Source organism: Stegodyphus dumicola, chromosome 7 (assembly GCF_044657685.1).
Source record: "Stegodyphus dumicola isolate Sdum_Otavi_A_Nest chromosome 7, ASM4465768v1".
In the NCBI taxonomy this organism is placed as follows: domain Eukaryota; kingdom Metazoa; phylum Arthropoda; class Arachnida; order Araneae; family Eresidae; genus Stegodyphus; species Stegodyphus dumicola.
In genome coordinates, this window is record NC_140774.1 from 50,141,916 (window position 1) to 50,154,777 (window position 12,862).

General features: G+C 31.0%; 1 protein-coding gene across 3 annotated transcripts in view; it reads left to right on the top strand.

The window, feature by feature from the left end:
• The first annotated feature begins 5,345 nt into the window (after positions 1–5,345).
• LOC118195760 (TBC1 domain family member 31) overlaps positions 5,346–12,862 on the top strand; it is a 202,753-nt gene continuing 195,236 nt past the window's right edge. For 2 of the 3 annotated variants that reach the window (XM_085820182.1, XM_085820184.1), the window contains exons 1-2: positions 5,346–5,559; positions 7,587–7,681. In XM_085820182.1, coding sequence (XP_085676308.1) covers positions 7,602–7,681 — 80 coding nt within the window. In that variant the 5' untranslated portion in view covers positions 5,346–5,559; positions 7,587–7,601. Of the gene's footprint in view, positions 5,560–5,695; positions 5,902–7,586; positions 7,682–12,862 lie in introns of those variants that run through there. The other variant, XM_085820183.1, reaches the window with a different exon arrangement.

Here is a 12,862-nt window from a genome sequence, read left to right on the forward strand (position 1 = left end):
ATTCCTGAAATTATCTAAATGCAGCGAGAATAAACTAATTATGTAAAGAATATCTCGTTATGATTTAAATCAGTCCTCAGCTTTGTGCCCGTTTCACTTTTGTGTCGAATCAGCTTTCAAATGTAAAGGTGTTGCCACCAAATGTTATCGTTACGTATTATCTTTAAAGGAATAATATAGCAAATGTAAATAAAAATCCAAGTCGGTATCAAGAAATAAGTTGCAGTAATGTTCACCAAGAAGCATTAACTAAACAATAAGCTCAAATGCTTCAGAATTCCTCTAGCCTGGATTAAACAAGTCACTTACCTGCTGATGTTGCTCCCAAACTCGTTAAAACGGATCCCACAAGTTGCATCTATTATCAATAAGTTTCGAAAGTTTAAAGCTAAGCACTTCCCCTTAATTGTTCGAAATAGCCTAGTTACTTATTTGTATATACATTCTGCGTCCCATGCTGTATTATGCTTGTCCTGTATGCTTATATTCATATAGAACTAATGGAAAAGCTTTGCAAACTGCGACAAATTGTAAACGCTCCATGGTATATAAGAAATCAGAGCTTAAATTGCGCAGGAGCCCGTCTGCGGTACTTCTTAGTTTTTGGGATAGATCCTAATTCTAGGACGGAGAGCACCGGAGCCCTAAATAAGAAGGCTGTGGCCCTTCTTTAATTAACTGGGCAACAATTTCGGCAGAAATATGATGTCGAAAATTTTATTTTTCTATTTTTAATATTTTAAAATTATATTTAAAATCGATTCTAACTTGTAACTTCTTCGATTCTAACTATGCATGCTTCTCTTTCCTTAGGAAACAAATTCTTGGATGGAGGTTGAGACTTTTAAGGAAACGGAAGCCCCTACTCGTATGTGAAAGGTTTATTCACCAGAAAATACATTGGAATGATGTAACCAAAGACGGAAGGATTAAAACTGTCACTTGTTACTTTTTTGCAGCTAAGACTCAGATTCGGTGAAAATTTGTTCTTTTTTCCTATTCTGCTTGATAACTAAAATTATACTGAGAGGAGACAGTGGTTGGAAAATGTTGGATTCTTCGCTTTTTGTTTTCATATCTACAAGTCATACGCTAAAATTTTCTCCATATTGTCTTACTGTTTATAGCATTCTCTATATTTTCATTAGTGACGTTTTAACCTAGTTAACGTTTTTTATTGGTTGTGCTGGAAAAAGAATGGTCTTTATTTCTATCACCCCTTGAACTATCACATTATAAAAAGAGCTTATATTAAACCGAAGACCGATTGAGCTATTTCTTATTTTTTATGTGAAATATGATTCCAGCCGAAACCCCAAATAAGTCAAGGTCCAATACTTTATTTTAATATTTAATTATTTACCATTTATTTAATAACTTATTATGTTTTTATTTAGCTCTGTGCATTTTATTAAATTTTAAGATTAATTGTTTAATTCTGTTAATCATTTTTATAATTAATTGATTAACTGTATAATTATTAATAATTTTACTAGCCATTTTATTTATTTATTTAATTTCTCTTCTTTCCTGAAAATCTTCCATAGGGCTCCGGCACTTCTAATTTTAGAAATTAAGTCCTGTAAGAAATAAAAGAATTAACGAAGAATTAAATATTGCGTAACTCCCTACCATTTAATATACCCTGACTCAAAATTTTCACAGCAGTCGACGTATTATTACTAATGAAGCAATTAGAATTTGCAATTATGATGTCAATGACCCTATTAACATCAAAAGACCTAAATATATTTTACCTGTCACCTATCTCCACCTAATTACTATACTACTATTAATATTATCTAAAAAATTATATATATGTATATATATGCGTGCGGGTGAGTGTGTATAGTTTAGCACCATATAATCGCACTTTCTGTACTGTTTATTTAGCTTTCTATTCAACATAGTAAAGAATAAATTATTTTGCCATAAACTTTTGAAGAGTACATTTAATCGATAAGTGTATAAAAACTTTATTTTGTACTAATCAATTAATCAACTTTAAGAAACTTTCCTTTCTCTTCTGATTTCAATTTCCTGCCAGAATGCAAATTTAAATGTCGCGTAGGCAAATATCATTGAGTTCATAAATAGTATTTAAGTAAAAGAATTTTAGATTTCGCAGTAGATTCACTTAGGCATTTATGTCCTTGCATCGCTATATGAAGCAACGAAATGAAGATAGCCGGTATACAGCTTGCAGCTTTGTAAGCTAGACGCGACAATGGCAAACGGAACAGAAGTTCGCAATAGAAAAGTTAGTTACGAGCTTATGTCGCGTGTCTGCAAGTAGCTCTGTTGCTGAATATTTTGTACTAGCCACTTACTTTATATTATATTGATATTCTAGACTCGGATTTGCTGTGTGCAGCCGACAAAGCGGATTTAGATTGAAGTAGGAGCCAGTCGTGTAGCTAAAACTTAGTTCCTTTTTAGGATAAGGTTCGGAGAACAGCCTTGGTTGCTTCAACTTGGCTCCTTTAAGGATATGGGCGACATTTTATTATGCCAACGGAAGTAAATATCATGTGGGGAATAGGTGCTTGGGAGAAAAGGAAAATACATGGGGAAAAACGGAATTACGATGTGTTTATATTTGTTTGGCATCTGAATCCTAATTTTGTTCTGTTATGTTGCTAAATTAGCATTAAAAGTCGAGTAATGTGCGTCTATTGCGAAAACGCAGGGCAATTACTTTTCGATCCGATTTTATACATGTTTTAATATATCACATTCCTGCTCATTTGATCTACATATGTATCAGATAACTAGCTACTTTTGACACTTATTTCTGGATGTGTATTATTTTATAACATTTTCTGCTTTGAAAACCCAAGTATTGAAACATTATGTGTATGCTTGTGAAAATATTATTTCAGATATTCTCGTATAACTAACTATACTATAATCTCATATTATTCAGTTCTGATATAACTACGATAGAAATATGCTTAGCCTTAAGTGGTGGATAAATTGTGAGCGCCGAGTGAGTGCATGTTCTGTTTAGTTACTTAAAATAAAAAAAGGTTGTTATAACTTTCATCGGAAGTAATCTTTTTTTTTTTCCAAAACATAGCAAGAATGCATTAATTCGTCCTCAGTATCATCCATGAACCTTCCGGCTCCTTTCGAAGGGCGCCTGGACTGAAGAGTCCTATCCCTATCGATGCTGAGTCTCTTTTCGAACGTTGAATCCATAAGTGCGTTCCGGCAGAGTGACAGTAGGCAGAAAAAAGATGTCCGTAAGCAAAAAATATGGCATAGAGTTCAGTCGATAGTGAGTTGGTGACACATGCACTTGGGGAGAAGTATTCGGAGGCTAATTCCCAGGAATCAGGTCGATGCGATGAGGTGTAGAGTTGTAGGCGGCGTCGATGGACGGAGAGAAGGCTTGATAATCTTCAGGTCAGGTGGGTTGTATTAGCCAATGGTTGAGAAAGTGGTTATTTTTGGTAAGAGAGCTGAGGGGCCTCATGCAAGCAGTGTATAAAGTTTCAAAATTTATGATTTTTTTTCCCATTATTTAATTAAAGATGTTTGATTCCTCACATATATTAAATAAAATTAATAGTTTTTCCATAGGTGTATCCACTGATTTTAGTTGGTCTAAATTATTTTTAAGAATGGAAAAGAATTTTAAGATATTATTGTTACCGAAAATATTGTTGAGTTCTTTTAGCGTGGAAAATATGTCAATGAAAGTGTTCGTGTTGGATGTAATGTTAGTATTCTGGTTTCTGGTGCCTTGTGTGTTGTTGGATGTAACTTGTGCGTATGTTCTGCCTTGTGTGGATGTAGGTATGTTTGAAGTGGTGTTGTTTGGGGTGAAAGTGTAATTTGGTGAATTGTTTGTGTTTCTGTTTTTAGGGAATTTCTCGCAACCGCGATAGGAAGCTGGATGATTTTTGTGGCAATTTGCGCAGATGGGATTATCAATTTTTCCTTGTGTAGGGCAGTCTGTTGTTTTATGTTGTTGTGCGCATTTAACACACCTAGGTAGAAAGAAACAATTATCTGAAGAGTGGTTGAAGCGTTGACAATTATGGCATTGTGGTGTAATGTTTTTGTTGATGTATTTTTCGACTGTAATGATGAACATACCTAGGTGTGTTTCACTGTAGATTTTGTCAATGTTGGTTACGCTGGAGGAAGTTCTGAAGTATGGGTTTATACAAACGAGCTATACTTATCACATTCGTCTTCAGTGGGGTCTACATTTAATGATGCCTAAGCGACTCTATAGGTGTGGTGCTTTCTGCACTGGCAGTCTGGTGCTGCACCATTCAACCTGATACAGCAAATATAAATAATATAGCGATCATTAAAAAATACTGTATGCCTACGCTTCACACAGTATTTGAAATTGTACTGTATTTGTGCTATTTTTAAAGATTTTGTGATTTTGTTGTTGAATTTTATGCTGCGTAAGTGCGAAGAAAGTGATGTTCAATCAATTATTGAACACAAGGAGGTTAGAATTAACCTCCTTGTGTTCAATAAATAAATCTCAAAAGACAAATAAAAGAATTGGTCATCTTACTGAGGAAACTAAACACTGATACCATAAACTGAGAAAAGACTGAAAAATACATGTTTAGCAATAATTAACATTCTATCTGGAATTATAAAGATATGATGCTTAGGAAATTTCTGAGATTGGTAAGTCATTGATCTGTAAATCCAGCAGTTAAAAAAAAAAAAAAAAAAAAAAAAAAACCAGAAGATGACAAGAAGATATACTAAGATCGATGCGATATTTTGAAATCAAAGCATGAGAAGGGATGTGCATATAAGACCGTATATTTATCCTTGTACATTGTACAAAATAATAGAACAATAAAAAGCGAATGGTGTTTGTAATAAACATTGAGACTAAACAAAGTACTCTCTGAACCTTATCCGATTTTATTTACAAATGATCAACGGAAGTAATATTTAACTTAAAAGCTCATTGCTATTCTGCCAATTTCATGTCTTAACATAGAACTGGCAGGCAGAAGGATGCTGGACATATCATATTTTTTAATAAGCTTTCAAACAGTAGGTACAGGACATTTTAGCTACATTAATTATCTTTGCAATTAATAATTTTTTATCAATTTGTTCAACAGATAATAGATTTCTTTACAGATAATAGGACACTTGGAAAAAAAAGAATATGCAAGAGTAAAAACAATAAGGAAAAGATCAGCGATTAGGAGCGATCAGCGATTATTAAAACGATTAGGAGAAAAAGTTTTAAAAAATTTGGAAGAAAGGGTTAAATTTTTATTTCATTTATTTATTTCACTTATTTTATTGAATAATGTTCTTTTAACATGAATAAAATGGCAACAATAAAAATGTACACAATTTGAATTTCGTTTGATTTATATTTTAATAATTGTTCTTTAATGTTGGATGAATAATTTATCCTATTTTTTTAATTATACTTTGATAATCGCGAAAATTATTTTTTATATTAATATAGTATGATTATAAACATGTATCAACATTTACAATTATTTATCATGAGAAAAATTAAACTCACAAATATATAGCAGTTCTTAAAACTGAGTTAGTAATTCTTTTTTTCAGAATCAATTTCTGAATTTGTATTCTGAGCATATGAAACTAATTTTTAGGTTGAATTTATTTACTAATAGTGTAATTTACTTTCAGAACTTCCATTTCTTCATGTCGGTGCTTATTCGTATATTAACCTTTATCCTATCTTGCCATTTACTTTTACAATTTTTTAAATCTAATTAAGTATTATTCAGAAAATTTTCCGTCACAGAGCAAACGGTTCCGTTTTTGTACATATTTGATTCAAATGAAACTTAATTGCACCTAATTTTTATATTTAATGCAAATAATTAAAGAAGGTGAAGGAAATTGTTTTCTAATACATTAATAGTAAGTTAAATTAAATGAAAATAAAGTATTAAGAGAGTTTTGATTGTTTCCTACTCTTTTATTGAACACGAACAAAAAAAAAAAAAAAAAAGAATGAATAAAATTTTTAGAACAGGCATCATTTTTAAGACTTATATATAAAAGCAAATTGAAATTATATTTATCATTAATTCTGCTGTTTTTAATTCAGAAAATATATTGAGTGATTAATGTATGATTTTTTATACTTAACAACATTCAAATATGATTTTACATGCAGGGGTGTAGCTAGAGGGGGGCATCTGTCCCCGGGCGCAGAATCCAACGGGCGCCAAATTGATGTTACAACATTTTAGAATTAAATGTTTTCCATCCTTGACAAGCATTAGGGGGCGCGAAATCTTCAGTTGCCCCTGGGCACTGAAAACCCTAGCTACAACCCTGTTTACATGTAATATACTGATATATATAATTGCATCATTTATTCTGTATGGTTTTTATGTCTTTTAATATGTATTTCTGTCACATTCTGCAAAAGTTAAAAAATAAGGTATATTAAACTGATCACTCATGAGCTGTGGTTATATGTCCTACCGAGGAGGGGGGAATATATGTTTTTACTTGTGCATTATGTCAGTCTTCAGTTAAGTGCTCTATGGCATTTGTCGTAAGAAGTGCCTTCTGTGAAAATCACTAAACTAGATTGCATCTGTTACAGAGAAGATATAACTTCCATTCATAATGAAATATTATTTTTATAATTATCAATCAAATAAGGGTAAAAATTTATCATGTGGTACCCTTTGCCGAATCATTTCTTTTTTGACGTCAGGAAGGCACAATTTCAAGATGGCCATGCGCAAAACCAAAATAAGAAGACTTACATAAACTCGATGTCTATTTGCACATCGATTTAGTTTCACTTTAAAAAAAAATCAGAGAAATGCACAAACTAGGCATTGTGCACTGCTTTAACTTTGCCCATGTACATGTCGATCTATTTTCACTTAAAAATCAGGAAGCTAAAACAAAACTATCATGGTAACCAGTAGTTTTGCTAACATTATCAACATTAAGGTTCGCGAAAAACCTACTTTGCGTGACGGGCTTCCAGATTTGACAAACAACCAATACCCCTTGCCGATTTTTTTTGGGGGAAAAAACCAAGGGGTACCGTAGAATAAAGATTAGCCCAAATAAGCATTTTAACAAAATTTGCCAACCTTCTGTCTCCAGCTGATGATTAACTGCATATTTCGATTAATGTAGATGAGAGTAAGTTATAGTTATAAAAATTCAATGAACTTTATTTAGAAATTTAGTTTCACTTTCACACTTAAATTGGTTTTTACATTCGTGAATCTTTGTATTGTACTGCCTAGCTTATATGTATCTTTTGAGTGATTTATGCTATCTCTTGCATATATTTATGATATTAGTTAGATTTCAATATACCACTTAAATCTGTAAGTGAAATTGCATCCTATCTAATATGAAGAACCTATTGCGTGTGACTGAATCCTGAATATCTGAGATATCATTTTTATTAGTTTTCAAAATTTGTATTTTTTAGTTAAAAAAGTCAAAAATATCATGTATATTTAACAAAGACAATAAGTTTATGTTGAGTACTTCTTTTATTAGGATGTTAATGTATTTAGTTAGAAGAGGGGAGTAGTGTTTTAATACTTTTTCATGTCTTGTAGGTTTCATGATTAAATATGGAATCTTATCTTTTGGATATTTGCAGTCGAGAACAGGGATTACTCTTGCAAAACAAAACATTTGTTCCTTTGAATGGGTATGCTTTCTTCCCCTAATATTTTGGTATTTTTTTAATATTTGTATGCATTAAATATCATGTATGCTTCTTTAATATTTGTGTGCACAGTTATTTAAGCTGTGAATGATTTTTTATGTATGATTATGTCAAGATAAAATATTTGCATAGAAATATAAATATAAAGAGAAAAGCTTATGGAAGGTTTATTAAAATATGCATAGGTTGTTCACTAAAAAATATTATTTTTTATAAAAAAAAGTATTAAAGCAGTTTAGTAAAACAGTGTTACAGATTTGATATTTAAATAGTTAATGTTAGTAGAATTATAAATAAATTGTTTTATTCCCTGTGCAGTGCTGTGCGTGGTTAGTATTAAAAGAAAGCTAAGCCTGAAAATTAAAAATACAAGAGCATGTGCACTTAACATTTAATAATTAAATATCTCTTTTTGATTTCGAGAAATTGCTAGAACAATCTCACGTGTGATTTAAAAAGCTTATAAAAAGGAGGAAGCTTTCTCTAGCTTTTTTGAATAAAATTCTGTTGAATGTTTGAGTAGTTAAAAGATAACTACTGTGAGATATTGTAATACTTACTTATAAGATTACTTATATATTGATAATGTATGAATATCTGAGGAAATTTAAGCATTTTGTTTTATTTTTTGTGATAATAATAAATTTTGTTAATTTTTCATGGGAGTTGTACATTCAATTCATAATGAACTCATACACACACAACAATATAATAAAGTTGGTGTATTTGGTGTGAAAACTAATTAGAAAGAGAAAAAAAAAAAAAAAACACGAAGGTATATTACTCAGTTTAGATTATACTTCAATGTCATAAATCTACAGTGTTTCATTAAACTATCAGATTCTAATAACTATAAAGATAAATTACATATTTACAATTGAAAAATGGACAATAAATTAAAGCTTTTGGATGTAACTTTTAATTTTGGAAGCAGTTCACACATTTGTGTGCATACAAAAATCATTTAGCCTAGATCGAATGAAAGAGAGTTATTCCTGAACAATTCAACTACTTAAGTTTCACTTTCATAGCAGAATGTATGAAGTCAGGGTTGGCACCAAAGCCAGTATAACTGCACTGAGCAGCAAAATATTTTAAATTTAGTGGTAGAATTTAAGAGTCACAGAGAGTGGCAAAAAGCTAGTGCAACCCATGTATAGAGTTGTGCTGTTGATTCGAAATCTCCTTTCAGATGATCATAAATTCATATTGATCCATCAAATAAACTTAGGATTATACTTTAAACATTCGCCATATATCTTTGATCATGCTGTATTGTTAGAACTCAGTCTCTTTTTGAAACTGTATTCTCTCCTTGCTGCTATAAATTAACAAGGATTTATTGCATTCCCCGATGTATTCTTTCTTGGTGTAAGTAGTAGCATGTCCAGCTAACAATGAGACATTCTGTGTTTAAACCCCTGCAAGGACATAATTAATTTCTTGTTTTAAAAAAACCTAGTACAGTCAAAAGTCATTAATCCGGACTCGTCGGGACTTCGTCGATTCCGGATTATAGATCACCAGTTTAAATCTGGTAAGATGGCATGCAGAAATTATAAAATTAAAAATATTAAACCGTAATTTATGAAATAAAGAGCAATTATAATCTAAAGGGTATCAAAATTTAAAAAAAAAAAACCTTAATATTTATTTGTTTACTTTATTAAACATTTCTTTCAACGCGCACATGCTTAAAGCATACATTACGCATAGTCGAAATAAGAAAATTGCAACCAGAAAACGATTTGTATTTGTGATATTTATAATGACGAGGAATTTGATTTAAATCATATCAAAGACGGAGTACATCGAGATGAAATACTACATTTAGTAAGGAATTATAAGCCAAATAAAATAAAAACATCTGCCCTGAAGATAAGGCCCCACTCCTCCGCAGAGCAGCGTGAAATTGATAAACAGATTTCAGAATGGTTAGAGAAGCAAAGGATATGCCTTTATCCATTTTTTGCAGCAATTCCACTTTTTGTTTGATGGACATTGAAACATGCTTTCGCTTTGTAGATCCTTTGAAATTCTATTTGACATAATCGAAAGTTCAAACTTACTTTTATAAAATTGCTCTAACAGTCTGCAAAAAATAATAAGCCGAATCCAATTCGAAGATTAAGGAACAACGCAATCTGCAACATTAACTGAAATAGATAATTAGATAATTTTAGCTTAGCTTATACCAACCGTTATACATTAAACGCGTATGCGTAAACGTATTATGCGCATGTGCACATGCATATGCACTTGCATAAAAGTTTTATGCGCATGTGTGGACGAATTATGCATTGACACATGCGCAGAAAGTTTGTAGCTTTGAGGTCCGTATTATGGGTGTCCAGATTAACGACTTTTGACTGTACAGTAGAAGTCCAGAAATCCGCAAAGTTGGGACCAGAGGTTGTGCGGATTTTAAGATTTGGCGGATTTCAGGACAGAAAAGATAAATCGTAATATTCGGACTAAAAGTGCAAAATAAATAAAATTTAATTATTAGATACATTTAAGTAAATTTTTATATGCATTATTACATGCATTAAATTATTATTACATATATAAATTGATTATATTATATTATTCATTGTATTATATGTACAAGACAGCATCAAGGTTTGCTGATTTCACCTCATGCAAAGATTTCCAGTGTTAGAATCACTGTTGCTGTAAAATTTCAACAGCTTTTCCTTATTTTTCCATACATCTTATAGATCGACCGTCTATTGCGAAGCCTCCGTTGGCATTTTGCCAAAACACATAGAATCGTCCAAAAGGGGCATCAGTTAAATGCTGTGAGGTGAGAGGTCATGTGAAAGTTCTTTCTTTGTTGGTAAAAGGGAATTTATATGATCGAGTTAGGCAAAATCCTTATGTCATCAGATGATGATGTTGCATCGTCATTCGCGCCTTTAGTTTTTTTTCTTTTTTTTTTTTTTTTCTTTTTTTTTTCGATTTGTAGAAAAATATGAATAAATTTTTAAAAATTACAAAAGAAGCTTATGAAAGCATAACGATAGAAAAATGGAAGAAGTACTGCACTCATGTAGAATTAATAGAAAACGACTACTGGAAAAAAGATGGTTTTGATTGAAGATTTATGTGAATCTTTGATTATTTTCGCTGATGAAGAGGAAGAGAACTTGAATATCTGTAGTGACTGTGATACAGAATAATAAGTACTGGGGTAGCTCCCCAGTACATGTACAATACTGCATATAGCTTTCAGCGCAAAAATCAGAACGATATAATATTTATTTATTATAACAACTATAATTACTCAATAAATATAATAATTATTTATCACTGTATAATCATTATAATTAATTAATAGGAATTTTTTTCAGTGTGTAATAATGTAGATAGATCGTAGCTCGAAGATAAAAAAGATAAACTAATTATCAATTGCAACGTAATTATAATAATTATTATTGCCATATAATTGTTATAATTAATTATAATAATTATTAGAATTTATTGTAATAATAATATAATAATCAAAATCATAAATAAAATATAATAATTGAATAATTATAATAAAATTTATTTATTATGTTTTTTTATAAAATAATGTTATATTGCAAAACTAATTTTGGAAAACACTTGTATTTTTAAGAATATATACATAAATGCTTAATATTAAACACAATTTAATAAAACAGCTAATAATAAATGATGATCAGCATATCAGCTTAGATTACTTAAAAGTAATTTTGTCTTCTTATGTCTGTGCCCTTTGAACGCTGTGGAAATAAGCAGGGAAAAGTAAAACGGACAAAATCCCTACTACATTATTCCACCCTGATTCCATTCATCCCATTTTGAGAATAAATCGGTCCAAATGGCGCATGCGTGTTTGCGCTCATGTTCGCCGGTAAGACGGTCGAACTATACACAGTCCGTGTCGCAATTCCATACGATTCTGCTATAAACCGATGAGTAGCACCTGCCTCCATCTTTTGCAGAATTTCCACTTTTTGCATTACCGTCAATGCAACGTGTTTATGTTTTTCAACGCTGCAAGCAGTAAAATCATGAGTACATTTCTTGTCTGTCACTGTATTAAAAAGCACTGAAATTAAAAATATTCTTAATTTATCCACAAAATATCAGTATAAAAAAAAAACAGCAGCACTAAACAATCTCTTGAAATAACAAAGCTCAGAAAATACATAAACATGAACTTGAAAGAAGAGTTAAGTGAATCGTCTGCTCTTTTACCTCGATGCAGATTGAAAACTTTTATCATGATGTCAATAATTTGGTATTTCCGTTATGACTCATTATTATTTGGTAATTATGACGTCATTATTCATTAAGTATTTTTTCTTTGATATTTCGCACTCCATGTTGCGGTTTCCGGAACCTATAAACTGAATGTTTATATTTTGAGAGGCAACGCAAATTTCAGGTCAGCGGATTTTTGGTGTTTGACTATATGTCAATTAGTTAATCATACCGACCACAGATATTAAATTAGCTTTTAACAGCAAATATTATCTTATTCAATTTATTTATTTAAACTGAATTAGTGTTCAGAATTTGTATTTTTCATTAAATTTTTAAGAAGGAAAGTTGAAGTTTTCTATTCTTTTACTGGCATAGAATTTTCTCTTGTTGTCAACAATAATGAGTAAACATCTATTTTTGTTGCTTTCACTTTTTGGGTAGAGCCTAACAAATCTATTCCTATTAATTCATTTTGAAAAGTAGCCCTTATCCTATTTAGATACTCGGCCAGGATCTTATTTACATCGTTGAGTAATTGGCACATATGGCAGGACCTGACATATTCAGTAAAAAATTTTTGTTGCATAAAAAAAACTGCCTTGTGTACTCTTTGTGCCATTTTTCTAATGCCAAAATGTCCTGCTCTAGGTGCATCATGTAATTCTTGCAAACTGACTGAGATAACCGGTCTTAATTCAATATTCTCATTTTTTGTTTTAGCATAAAATAAGAGATTATCAATTATTTCATAACTTTCTGCCCTGTTTATAATGGCCAGTATATCTGGATATTCAAAATTTTCTGAATGTTTTAAATCTGCTGAGATATGACTAAATTCTGGATCAGTTTGTAATTTAGTAATGATAGTTTCACAAGCGTCCAAGATTTTCAACGTTAATATAGAAAATTTTATTCTTGATAAAGCAT